This window comes from Phragmites australis, chromosome 18 (assembly GCF_958298935.1).
Source record: "Phragmites australis chromosome 18, lpPhrAust1.1, whole genome shotgun sequence".
NCBI lineage: Eukaryota > Viridiplantae > Streptophyta > Magnoliopsida > Poales > Poaceae > Phragmites > Phragmites australis.
The window spans coordinates 17,662,143-17,675,507 of NC_084938.1; the positions used below are offsets into that span (position 1 = coordinate 17,662,143).

Sequence of the window (13,365 nt, forward strand, 5' to 3'; positions counted from 1 at the left end):
GGACTCCCGCCACTTTGACACACTATATCTTCAAATTGGCCTTCGAGCTAGACAAAGCAGAGGACTACCATTGCACAAAGCTTGGGAGAGAAGAATAGAATCAGAGGCACGATGAACCACAAGCTTCACCATGGTTGAAAATCACGGCAAGCAACACACGACTAGGACATCCAATGGTTGACTTCAGAGTGAGTAGGGTGACAGCAGCCCCATAGCCCCAATATGAGTGTGGACAACATGGAGGAGAAGCACAACCCTAACTCCACCCCTCTCCATATGGCAAATGAATGGCGATCTACTTTCTCTCGAAACCAAAACCATATGCTGATAATCACAAGCACATCCACAATAGCCAACCTACATCTCCTACACCTCCACTTGATAGCTCCAATAGATGGCTGATACGACAATCACCCAACTTTTGGGCCTCTCAATACAGTTGTCCTGGAACTCCTCAGGACAAGGCCCCCCAAACGAGTGCCTCTAACTCTATACAGTTCGGCTGGTGATCTTCTTGGCAATTAGAATGACCGATGAACGAACAACAAAAAGGGGTTGGCATAAAGTTAATGGTGATGGAACCGGCAAGGCGGACTCTGGTAGAGATGAGTACTCCAAGGTGGCGCCAAGATTGCTCTTTCTTGGTAGCTTGGCAAAGAACTTCTCGAAGAGCGTAGGTCCATTCGATGCTAGTAAATATATAGCAGTTGACTACCAGAAGTTGCTTGCTGGCGGGAGCCATCATCAGTGCCCTCTTTGTACTGTCATGTGGGTCTGAGGATGGTCACCGGCTCGCATCGTTGACCAGCAACACCAAACTGGCCTAGCACACACCATCGACAAGTGCCACTTAATGAGCCCAGATCCAGCAGGTGAAGATCATAAGCGCACAACTTCAATGACACCCATGCCATGAGAGAGTGACAGACGCACCCCCTTCACGGGATGAACCCCCTCTTCGTTGAAGAGCATCTGTGGCCAGAAAGGTGCCTCCAACAGATGACCAAAACTGGTAGCGGGAAGCACATACCGGCCCAAGGTGAGCTTGTCTCCATGGTCACTACTCCCTGTGGCAACTCACACACCCATCTTCTTCACCTTGACACATATCAAAGCTTGGAGACACCTAGAGAGAGAAATATATATAGGGGATCTAAAACTAGGGGAAGAAGAGGGAGGGAGGAGGGGGAGCTCGAGTTAGAGGTGGGACGAGGGGAATATCCTCAATTTTCGCTCGACCAATTAACGTGGCCACATGAGTGCATCATAACGTAAATCCTTTATCCCAAGCTAAATTGGTAATGTTAAGCAGCGTGGTAGGATCAATTAATATTTCTGAAATACTATAGGGGTGTTTGGTCTGAGAAGTAGGTTGATAATGTATGTCCAATCTTAGCTCCTGTTATTGTAAACAATCTAGAGTGAGCAGGAGCATCCGTGTGATTAGTTTAGGGGCGAGACATGTCATCACACGAACACTAGTGATGGTTGGCTATTTGACGGGCCTCACATCCCACAGTCAAGTAAGACACGAGATTTATACTTATTTAGGACTGTGAGGCACCATACTTCCAGTCGACAAGCCCCTTGAGTCTCTGGAGCCGGAGTGCTCTCCAAGGGTTGCCCTTGTAAAAATGTATTGTATTATATGAGAATTCGTCCCTCATGTGAGGGTTATATGGAGTATTTATATACTATGGGTATAACCATTTATGAAGGATGGTCATGCCCCTTAGGTCAATGGAGTGGAGCGAGAGTTGATCGAGGACAGAATCATCTATTACACTATTTAAAGTGTTTCTAACATTGTAATTGTTGCAAAGTACGGGCTCACGTTCTTTCGGGTATCTCTATCTCTCAAACTTCTCCCAGCATTGCGCCTTCACAACTTCAAGTGGGGGGTATATCTTCAGGTTCCCTGCCAATTGTGTACTTTTACAACTAGGAGTCTTCATGACCCTGGCCGGGACAGTTCGCTAGGATCCTCTTCGGAGAAGTTCCAAGATCCTAGCTTGAATCCACGTAGGCGGGGGAGATAGCCCCCAACAATTCTAAACCTAAAATACTTGTTCAGATAGAGGAAGGAAAAGCGGCGACCCCTCACCATCTCGTTGCTCCAAAAAAATAACTATCTCGCATCCTAGATGATAGATCCCTCAAACCAAACGTTACACCTCACATATTACTCGCTCCAGAAACAAATAGCTGGACTTTTGGATACGGACACATTCCCGAAAATGCAATTTCGACCACCAATACAATCACTTGACTAACAGAGCGGGTCGCCGGCCGTGCATGCAGACCATGGACGTACGCATCCACCATCCATCAAATCACCACCCCTGCCTTCGCGTTCCATTGCCGGACATCCAGGTCGGATCATGGGCGACTGCGATTGGGCGTGCACTGGCGCTTGTCAGCTCCGAGCCTTAGATAAGATTTTGACGCGCGACGGTGCTGGAACCCGGCAGATTGTGTGCGGCCTTGCTTCCCCTTCGTTGGCTGATGCGTACGTCGCGGCGGCCGGATCTGCCTGCGATTTCGATGTGGTGATGGACCGACGGGGGCATCGGCCGGCCGGCCCCCTGTCTTACACGGCGTGTCTGTCGGCGTCGGCGCGCTGTTGCTGTGTGCGGTCGGTCGGGAACACGAGCGGAGACGGATGCACCTGGCCTGTCAGTCACTCGCATCGATTAGTCCGCGTTTGATTAATTATACAGCTAATGACATTGCAGACAATAATGATGGAGCAGCTTGTGGTCGGCTGGTGTGACGCTGTCCGTCGGCGACAACGCAGGTTAAAGTTCCTGTCTGGTGGACGGCAGACTGTGGAACAACGTACCTGAGCAGCAGGGCAATGCAAACTGCCAATCGTACTAATCGCGTTAATTAAAACGTCAAAACATAAATGAATTATCCGTCTTTTTCTGCCAACTTAAGTTTTTTTTTTCAACTGGCCAATGTTTAGTAGCTCAAGTATAAGGGATAGTGCTAGCTATTTCCTTCGATTCCACGTATAAGTCTATTTGAACTTGGATATAAGAATTAAGGTAAAGCTATTACTAATGGGGAGTTTCATAATGTTGTTTCTAAGAGTGTCATATCAATAAGATAACAATAAATTGATGGCTGTAATACTCTTCTCTAATGCATAGTTTCATTTTATTGTTTCATATGCTCTTCATACAAGACTCATTGGGTGTTGGAGGTGATTTCATTTAGATGAAACCATTTTGATCTCTTTCTTCTTAATTAGCTTGTTACATCATAAAAAATACTGATAACACCATCATTAAATGAAAATAAAACTTCCATTGAGAGTAGTCTAATAGGTATAATGACTCTATTGTCCATTAATTATTGTTATAGTTAATATAGGTGGCAAGTTAACTGTATTGGTTGATGTGTATTTAAATAGTTGTAGGTATAGAAGAATGAGACAAAATGTTGTATTGAAGTTATGATGGATTTATATTTGATGTATTTAGAAAGAATTTATATGAACTTATATATAGAATAGAAGAAAAATAATAAAACGTGTCTTAGATCCACAGTCGGGCATTATTGCGGGCATGTCCGATTTGGACCCAGGAAATGGGTCGAGTAGAGCAAATTCGCCACGCTCAACGGGTCGAGTAGAGCAAGCCATAGCATCTCCCCATCGCCTCACGTCGCTAATCGCGTGTTGAGACTAGTGCAACTCCAAATTTGAATCCACGTGCCTTGCTTGACGGCTTCCAAATTCTGATCAAGCTTTGCTTAAGACTAATGCAGCATGTACGGGGTCCAAGTGATCCTACGTCCTCGCAACACGGCCATTGGTTTGGTGGCTCACAAATCGTCCCTCCGTGTCGGGGTGGGGCCCATCGTGATCTAAACACGTAAGTGGTACGGGAATCTCCTCAAGCACTCGACTACCGAAGCTAGTCAAAGGAAACCCAAAGCTAGTCGCCAAAAGGGGGAACAAGCTGTTTACCCTTTGCCTACGTGGTTTAGACTATCTTTAGCCATATTTTATTCTTTTTTATTTTTTTTTTCTGTTTTTTTTCTCTTTAATTTCTCTCATCTCCAACAACTTTCCTTCGAAGGGAATCATAAAGAGAAAGGAGAATCCTGTTCTGAAGGGATTGACTCTGAGAATCTATTCGTGACGGAAATCGTGAAGAAAACTGTTAGAGCGCTGAAGGGAACAAAAATCTTTTCACGACGGGATTTTTACCCGTGATAGGAATCCCTTGAGCATAATCTTACTCACACAGCCCGGGGAAATTGAGAAAACAGTGTTTAGTAAATAGCACTGTAAAATTAAATGTTCAGTAAATAGTACTTTAAGGACCATTTCAATTCACAAAATAACACTCTTTTTTTTTTCTTTTCTCCTATTTTTTCTTTTCTTCCACTTTGTGAATAACCTAAATGCCCTTGCTACTCATGAGATGGACAAATATATATAAATAAAAGTGTAAATAGAGTCACGAGATATTTTTAATAGAGAAATGAATATTTAGGAGTTCTATTTTAAAATTTAGTATATAATATAACTATTTGGATAATCTAGCAGTACAGATAGACTATTACAAGTTCCACATTTAGCATTTAGACATCGCAAGTAGACTTCCATGTATCACAAAATATCACACAAATTCATACATTTCACACCATTAAGCCGTCATATTTTCTCCTTCCTGGGATAGCACCAGGAGGCGTCTGACTAGAGTAGATGGTTCTGGAAAAGCTAGAAGGGGCAGTTGGGTCATTTGCAAATGAAAAAGGGGCTGGAAAAAAAATAAAAGAAGGAAAAAAAGAGGTGGAGTGCTATTTCCTCAATTAGAGAGGTCCCTTGAGTACTATTTCATGAAAATCTAACACTGCAATGCTATTTACTAAACACCGCTCCAAAAGGAGTGTTGTTTCCTCAATTTCCAGCACCAGGACGCTCGGCTAATCATGTTTTACGAGGTCCCGTGACGACGTACGCCGGTCTCGAGAGTCCGTACGACGGTGGTCTCCCGGCGAGTCGTGGAGCGGACGCGGCAGCCGGGACGGGTGGGCTGGCGGCTTGGCCGCTCGGAAGTCCCGCACCTGGAGCGGCACGGCGTCCGCAGGTAAGCCAAGCCATGCCGCCGTCGTCCCGTGATATGCGGGCCTCGCTCGCGTGCTCCCCCTCTCGTCGCGGCGGCGTGTGCAAGTTCCCAGTTCCCGCTCCGTGCGGGCCTCGCGGCGCTCGATCGTCTTCGGAAATCGTCCCCAATCCGCTCCGTGCGGGACGCGAGTGCCACTGGCACGTGGGATGATCTGTTCGTGCAACTGTACGAGTTCACCTGGCTGGTTTGTACAAAATGAAAATTTATTCAGGCCAGCATGACTCGAAATAGCTGAACGCTACGTTACTCGCTCCAGTCTGATCATATTTCTAGTTCTCAATAGTAACGTATAGGGTGAAAATGGATGGTAGGAAATTCGAATTATCCGATATCTGTATCTGTTAAAATATGAATATAGGTATTCGTATCCGTATTTATTTCTGAAATGGATATTAAGGGTCTGTTTGTTTCAGCTGGAGATTCTAAAAAGCAGCTTATAGAAGCTGGATTGTGAAAAGCTTTTAATTGTAAATTCTAAAAAACTTTAATGGACAGTTTAGTAAAATGGACTTTTACGATCTATCAAAAACTGAGAAAAATCAACTTCTTAGATTCCCACAATCCAACCAGCAGATTTTAAAAAACTATAACAAAAAACTGTCTGTTTGTTTCAGCTTCGGATTGTAAAAGCTAAAAGCCACGATCCAAAGCTGAAACAAACATGCCCTAAAATGGATATATCCGAATTCGTTTTCGAGATTCGGATTCAAATGTGGATATCCGAATTCGAGATATATCCGATTCGTATCCGTATCTGCCAACTAGGGAACTAAATTTTGCTAAAGTTTTAGAAATTTCAGATCTGAACGAAATTCCAACCCAATCAAATTGGAACAAATTTCAATCAAATTTCATCAAATTTCAGTTAAATTTGATCAAAATTTTAAATTTCCAACATGAATTTTGAACAAAATTTCTAAAATTCCAGCCCAATCAAATTAGAATAAATTTCAGTCAAATTTTATCAAATTTCAGTCAATTTTTTTCAAAAATTTAAATTTCCGACCTGAATTTCGAAGATCGAGTAGATATCCGAATGCGGATTCGTATTCGAGGATATCCAGATCCGTATTCGCATTTGGATTAAAATATGGTAAATCGTACCATCCGAATTCGATTCCATACGTATTCGATCCGTTTCCACCCCTAGGAACGCACGAGGTCGTCTAGTGCATTTTTAAACTTAAGCAGTGTGACGGCCCAGTTTGTATTTCTGAACCGCTACATCGCTCGTTTCAGTCTGAAATAGCCGGCGGTCCGTGCACGCAGATCCTGAACGCACCGAACGGAATCATCACCGGCAGCGCCACTGCCTGCGTGCTCCATTGCCGGGCATCCAGGTCAGGTCAGACAGACGATCCCGGCGGTGCCGTTGCGGTCCCGTTGGTGTCTCCTGTCAACTCTGATGGCGCCCCTCTACCCGGCGGGGCCAGACGCGCGAATGTCGTGAGCCCTGCCCCCGTTGATCAATGATGCGTCAGGTCGACGTGTGTTGTGTAGGAGTACCTAGTACGTATTACAGAGTACTTCATTGGATCTTAAATATAAGTCTATTTAGTTTTATTGTAAATTAAACTTCTTTAGCTTTGATCATCGATAGCAGAAAGATATAGTTAATAATATAAGGTTAATATTACTACATTTATTATGAAAAATAATATCATAATATTTAACTCTTTATATTTAAAATAATATATTCAATAGATATTATCGAGGGTAAATCTCTGACAGCAATTTCGGGGTGTGTCGGTGAGTGCGTGAACGGCATTTCAAAGAGAGAATGTGTCTATTCGTGTAAATGAAGGATTTTGAGACACCAAGGGTTATATAGGTTCGGGTCTCCCGGAAGATAACAAACCTACGTCCTGGTTCTTTTGTGTGTTATAGTAGATCTCACTTGGTTACAGCGGTGTTCTAAAGGATTGCCAGAACTGATCTGTCGTGCTTTACAATAGAGTCTTCATCCCTTTATATAGTAGGGAGAGGGAGAACTAACATGCGAGTTCTACACATATGACCTCTGCTCATTCTAATATCTATCTCAGATCATCATTACGGAGTACCAGGCATGTAACTTTGTCTGACAGCATTGTACATCGTGCAGCCGCGCGTCGTCTTTGCCTAGCCTGTAGAACCTTATCCTGCTGCATTTAATACGACGGAATGGAACGGTGCACTCCTGCACCGTCCCCGTCTGCTTGCCTCTGTGCGCCGTCCTCGTCCACTTGCCTCTGCGCATCGTCTTCGTCCACTTGCCTCTGCTGAATGGTTGATAACATCTCACCTGTCGTGCGGCGCTACGCTGACCTGTAGAGTCTCACATCGTAGCCTTTAAAGACTATGGGACGGGACACGCCCCACTGCACCGCCCACGACTTTATCCATCGGGGCTAATGCCTGGTGAAGAGGATTGCTCAGGCAAGTATCCAATCAGGTCCTGCGACCAGATGGTTGATCGTGGGTTTGTATGAAGATGTGGCGAGATTAGTCGCTGAAGGCTTTGCACCGATCAAGATAGCTCATCGACCGGCTAGATTTTTTAGGAGATATTTTTCTGACCGTTTACGCCTTACGTGAGTCCGTTTAGCCGGAGTACCTCTTTACTTACTACACCGATAAATATTATTAATTAAAATATTATATTAGAGATCGTGTTAATATCTTACAAACTTATATTTAGGATCGTAGGGAGTAATATGTAGCAGCCGGTGTCCACTTGCCACAGCGATTGAAATCTCAACTCACATGCCGTGACAAACGTTTACTGATTAAGATCAAACGTCTACTGATTAAGATCTTTGCTTAAGACTAATGCAGTGCATGATTGGTCAGCGGTCGCCTGGCGTCCGTGCTGACAAATCGCTCCTCCGTTTAAGGCCCTGTTCCGGCCGGTGGAGACCACGCTGGTGTCCACGTAGCAGTACGGAAATCTCCTCAAGCATTCAACTCACCAGTACAGTGCTCAAGCTAGTCAAACATAACTCAAAAGTTAAGGCATGTTTGGTTCATGTCCTAAGATTGCCAACACGTATCATAATATTTTGCCAAACTTGATTAAGGTAACGAGTCCCACAATTTAGCAAGAAAAAGGAATATTGTCACACTTTTTTTCATCAGACACGACTGTAGCAACATGAAAATAACCATACCATAGCGGTGGCTATAAACCAAACGACTATCTAAATTAACTAAAGCTGTCTAAGTATGGCAACCAGGGAATAAAAATTCATCAAAATTTCGAAGAGGAACAAAATATTTAATTTCAATTTTTTTTCATTAACATGTGGATCCACAGAGCAGTGACAAAAAAAGACTAAAATTTTGACGAAATTTCACAAATTTCTATCTTTTCGCAAAATCCGTGATGGCAACACGTGTTATCAACCAAATTAGCCTCTGCCTTCCTCGCATGCACGCGTCCTACTCGTACCGTGTGGTGAACGCGGTGGCCGGGACGGTGGGTTTGGCCCGGGGGAGGCACGGCGTCGGCCAGGTGGGGCCCGGCCGCCGCGCCGTCCTCCCGTGACGTGCGGGCCTCGCTCGTGCGACGCTGCACGCCGCCAAACACGAGACGCGAGCGCGGGCCACTGTCACGTACTCACGTGGGACCCGTGCTAATGAACAAGCTAGCACATGGATGGTAGCTAGAGGACAACACGCTCTGCCTGAAATTTGAGACCACCTTTCGATCCCTCCCCGTTCTAAACGAGGCCCATCTCTATTTAAAACCTGCAGCGCGAAGAGCATCCACTTCTTTCCGCAAATCGACGGGTTACGTTCGGCGTTCCTCATGGCTCACACACGCCTTCCAAAACTGTACAAGATGGAATCTAAGTTGTAGCCACCGTGAATCAACAAAATCAAGGATGTCATTTTTTCTGAACCGAGAAACGCTGACTATCTTCCATTAAACTTTTCTTTGAAACAGCTTGACCTAGCTATATTTCTTTCAGATACTGGAAAAATGATCTACTTCTTTTGATCTAAATATAATTCCATCAGAATATGGCATGGTCTACAATAGACACTTTGACAATATAAAAAATTGTACATTGTGAATGTATTTTTCATGGTGAACCTATTAATATCAATTTTATGTTGTGAATTGATATGACTTTTTACATATAGATGGTCAAAACTAAAAAATTAACTAACAACAATCCTATCCTAAATGGATTTATATTAGGGGTTAGAGGTAGTAGCTATAATGGTTGTATCTTATTTGAAGCTGATAATTCAAGCCTATCTTTAATCTACGTTAGCCACAGATGTATCCAGATCGTTTAATAGAATGTACAGCTACAGCACGGCACAGCTCAGTACTGCGCGTTCACAAAATTGGCGCGTAATCTGGTCAGCTCACCATCGGCCACCAGATTCCCATACAGCGCTGCCTCCCGGAAGCATCTCGCGGCCCCGCCCCCCGCCGTCCACATGGACAGATCGCCACGCGTCGCTATCGAGTCCATCCGCTCCCGTGCGACGGCACGTGTGGCGTTGCCTCTATAAGTAGAACACGCTTCCAATTTGGCCGCCGTAGCAAGAGGAGACAGAGAGAGATCGCCTTCCCGCCGTCGAATCCATAAGCTTCTTTCCGAATTCTACCTTGCCACGATCGCTGGAAATGCCTCCGCCGCACGAGCGTGGGCTGCAGCGCTGCAACCGGATGCTAGCGCTCCCGGCGGTGTGCCCGTGCGAGGCCATCTCGCCGGCCCCGCTGCTGGCGTCGCTCGTCTCCCTCGCGGCGGACGTCGCCAGCCGCGACGTGGCCGGGCTCCCCGCGCTCCGACGCGGCGCTCGGGAGGCCGTCCGACTGGCCGGCGTGCTGCTCGCGTTCCTCGAGGCGGTACGCGATGCGGGGTCCGTGCCCGGCGAGGCCGTGCTGGGGTTCTCGGAGCTGCACGTCGCGCTGCAGAAGCTGCGGTTCCTGCTCGCCGACAGCGCCAGGAAGGGGGCGAGGCTGTGGGTGCTCATGAACGCCGAGCTGGTCGCGTCCGAGCTGCGGGTGGTGCTGGGATCCGTGGCCACGGCGATGGACGTGCTGCCGGGAGACGTGGTGGGGGCGTCCGCCGAGGCAGGGGAGCTCGGGAGGATGGTGTCCAAACAGGCGCGGCGCGCGGCGGTGCGGCCGGACGCGGAGGACGACCGCGCGGCGCAGAGCGTGCGCTCGGTGCTCGCGCGGTTCGGGAGCGGCGTCACGCCGGACGCCGAGGACGCGAGGCTGGTGCTCGAGCGCGTCGGCGTCGCCAGCTGGTCGGACTGCTCCGAGGAGGCGGCGTTCCTGGAGGCCGAGCTACTCGAGGGCTTGGAGGCCGGCGGCGAGAACGACAACGACCTCGTGCTCATAAGCGGCCTCATGGCGTTCCTGGTGTACTGCCGCGTCGTCCTATTCGACCGCATTGATTCCAAGAAGGCCGACACGTCATCGCCGATGACCAGGCCGAAGGCGAGCTGTGCGGCGTGGATCAACCTGGAGGTTCTGCAGTGCCCGATCACGCTGGAGCTGATGACCGACCCGGTGACCGTGGCCACAGGCCAGACGTACGATCGCGCGTCCATCAAAAAGTGGATCAAGAACGGGAGCCGGACGTGCCCCGTCACCGGCGAGAGGCTCCGCAGCGCCGAGGTCGTGCCGAACGTCGCGGTTCGCGGGATAATCGATCAGCTGCTCCTCAGCAAGGGCGTCTCGGTCCACGAGCCCAGCAGCAATCACCGGTGCGCGGTCGACAAGACCGCCGCGCCGTTCGGCGCGGGCGCTGCAGGCGGTGTGCGGCTCGCCGTGGCCTTCCTCATCGCGAGGTTGTCCAGGGGCACGCCGGAGGAGCAGAAGAAGGCGACGCTCGAGGCCCGGAAGCTCTCGAAGCGGAACGTCTTCTACCGGGCCTGCCTCGTGGAGGCCGACGCCGTGCCGTGGCTGCTCCACCTCCTGTCCTCCACGGACGCGTCCGTGCAGGACAGTGCCGTGGCCGGACTCCTGAACCTGTCGAAGCACCCGGCCGGCCGGAGGGCCCTGGTTGAGGCGGGCGGGGTGGGCCTCATCGTCAACGCCATGAAGGTCGCCGCGAAAGTCGAGGCGCAGCACAACGCGGCGGCCGTCCTGTTCTACCTCTCGTCGAACCCCGAGTACTGCGATGAGATCAGCCGCATCCCGGAGGCCATCCCGACGCTGGTGCATCTCGTGCAGGAGGGCGCGTACCGCGGGCGCAAGAACGCGCTAGTGAGCCTCTATGGGCTGCTCCAGTGCGCGAACGCGCACGGGAAGGCGGTGTCCGCCGGCGCCGTGGCCGTGCTCGCGGGCCTGCTGTCCGTCGGCGGCGACCGGGGGGACGACCTCGCTTTCGACGCCATCGCGCTGCTCGCGAGGCTCGCGGAGCAGCCGGTCGGCGCGCGGGCCGTCCTGGCCGGCTCGGCGCTGGTCACCCGCCTCGTGGACTTCCTTGGCGAGGCGGCGCCGAGGTCGGCGAAGGGGCACTGCATGGCGCTGCTAGCGTCGCTGGCCCGGCACGGCGGGTACAAGGTTATCGCGCTGCTGGGCAAGCTGCCGGGCCTGATGCCGGCGCTGTACGCGCTCATCGCCGACGGTGGCCCGCAGGCGGGCAAGAAGGCGCGGTGGCTGGTCAACGAGATCCACCGGCACTACGAGCAGCACCAGCCGCCGTCAGCCGCGCCCGCACCGCCGGCGGCAGCTGGTGACCGTGTCATTCGTGTATAGTATGTACATAGCACACGAACTTGGTGTCACACGTTGTGCATTTGATTTCTTTGTTTTCCTTTTCCCTTGATTGGGGTTATGAGGGATCAAACTTTGTTCTTTCCCGGCTCGAGTTTTTGAAGAGCCGGGACGGATTTTTACGTTTGTTTCATCGTGAGGTATACGAATACGAACCAAATACAAATCTATGAATGTACAGAGAAACAGTTTGTAAGTGGTTTGTGATACTACAGCTGCTTTTGTTTCGTATCATGTCTCGATTCAGCAAGCAAGCACAAACATTCAAGCATGAATGCTTTTGTGGTTCGTAGTTACATTGGTTGCTTGTGACGCTGTTTTCTTAATATGTAAGAAAAGTGCCTGATTTCGGATTGCTGGAGGAACATCTGCAAGGAATGTCTGAACTAAATGCAGAAGCAAGGTTTGCTTCCAGGTATGGATATCGATGTTAACATAGTTCTAACCTTGTGGTCGTGGGGCGCTTGCTCTCTTTTTTTTTTTTCTTGAACTTTGATTAGAAAGCTGAACATCCTTTGCCTTTTTTGTTTTGAAGAAAAGTCTGCATGTTTGTGGCAGAGCCCCAATGTGATAACATTCTTTTAGTTTGAAGTTCGGAATTTCCTGCGTTTCAAACATCCAATTTTGAAGAACGGTTCAAAACAGGAAGCTGGTATCGCAAACAGAACATTAGTAATTATCACAATCTAATGCTGGTACAATTTATGAGAAAAGCCGAATCAAGGAGTGTTTCAGATACAATTTGCATGTCCTATTCAAGTAGGATAAATGGGGACACGATCTACAGAATACTAGCGTTTCATTGTTAGTTGCAATCGTCCTTAATCCGGAGCTGCCCCGGGTACTTAGCTGTTTCATTACATCTGTTAGAGCAACTTCCACAGACTAGTTAAATTTGACTGATTATATTGTTATTTAGTTATTCACTCTAAAAAATTATTTATCCATATTTTTTACACTCTAGAAGACTAGCCAAATCTCACTCTCCATATCTCATATATTATATTTCATTCACAACGGTTGTTTCTTCAACAGCTTTATTTCAACAACTATTTTATTCAACGGCTATATCTCCGCTCTATATGTGAGTAGCCATCCGGTTGCTCCTCCTTCACATCATCCTTCCTCCTCCTCTCTGCTACTCCTACATCGATTCAGAAATAAGTCATCGTGGATTAGCCATGCAATGTGTGTTGGATTCATCATCATCAGATGATGATAATAAAGTGCTTCTTGTTGCAAGACAGCTAGCCCGCCGACAACACCAGCTCGCCAACGCTCGACAACATGGAGGTTCCGTGTCTGGATGGCAGGAACTTCAACGCAATAGAGTCGGAGGGCATGCAAAACTATACTGTCGGTGGATGAACACCGCAAGCAGGGATCCTGAGGAACCCCTTTGAGATTCGACCGGGGGTTGGTCTTGGATCTACCTCGTACGTGGGGTTAATGCGTGTGTATGGGACTTAGGCGGGACGAATGATCGTCGAC

General features: G+C 48.3%; 1 protein-coding gene across 1 annotated transcript; it reads left to right on the forward strand.

Moving 5' to 3' along the window:
• Window positions 1–9,663: 9,663 nt before the first annotated feature.
• Window positions 9,664–12,170, forward strand: LOC133899369 (U-box domain-containing protein 19-like). The gene has a single exon (XM_062340359.1). It carries the CDS (start codon window positions 9,769–9,771, stop codon window positions 11,854–11,856), a length of 2,088 nt encoding a protein of 695 aa, XP_062196343.1. The 5' UTR covers window positions 9,664–9,768; the 3' UTR covers window positions 11,857–12,170.
• Window positions 12,171–13,365: the final 1,195 nt, after the last annotated feature.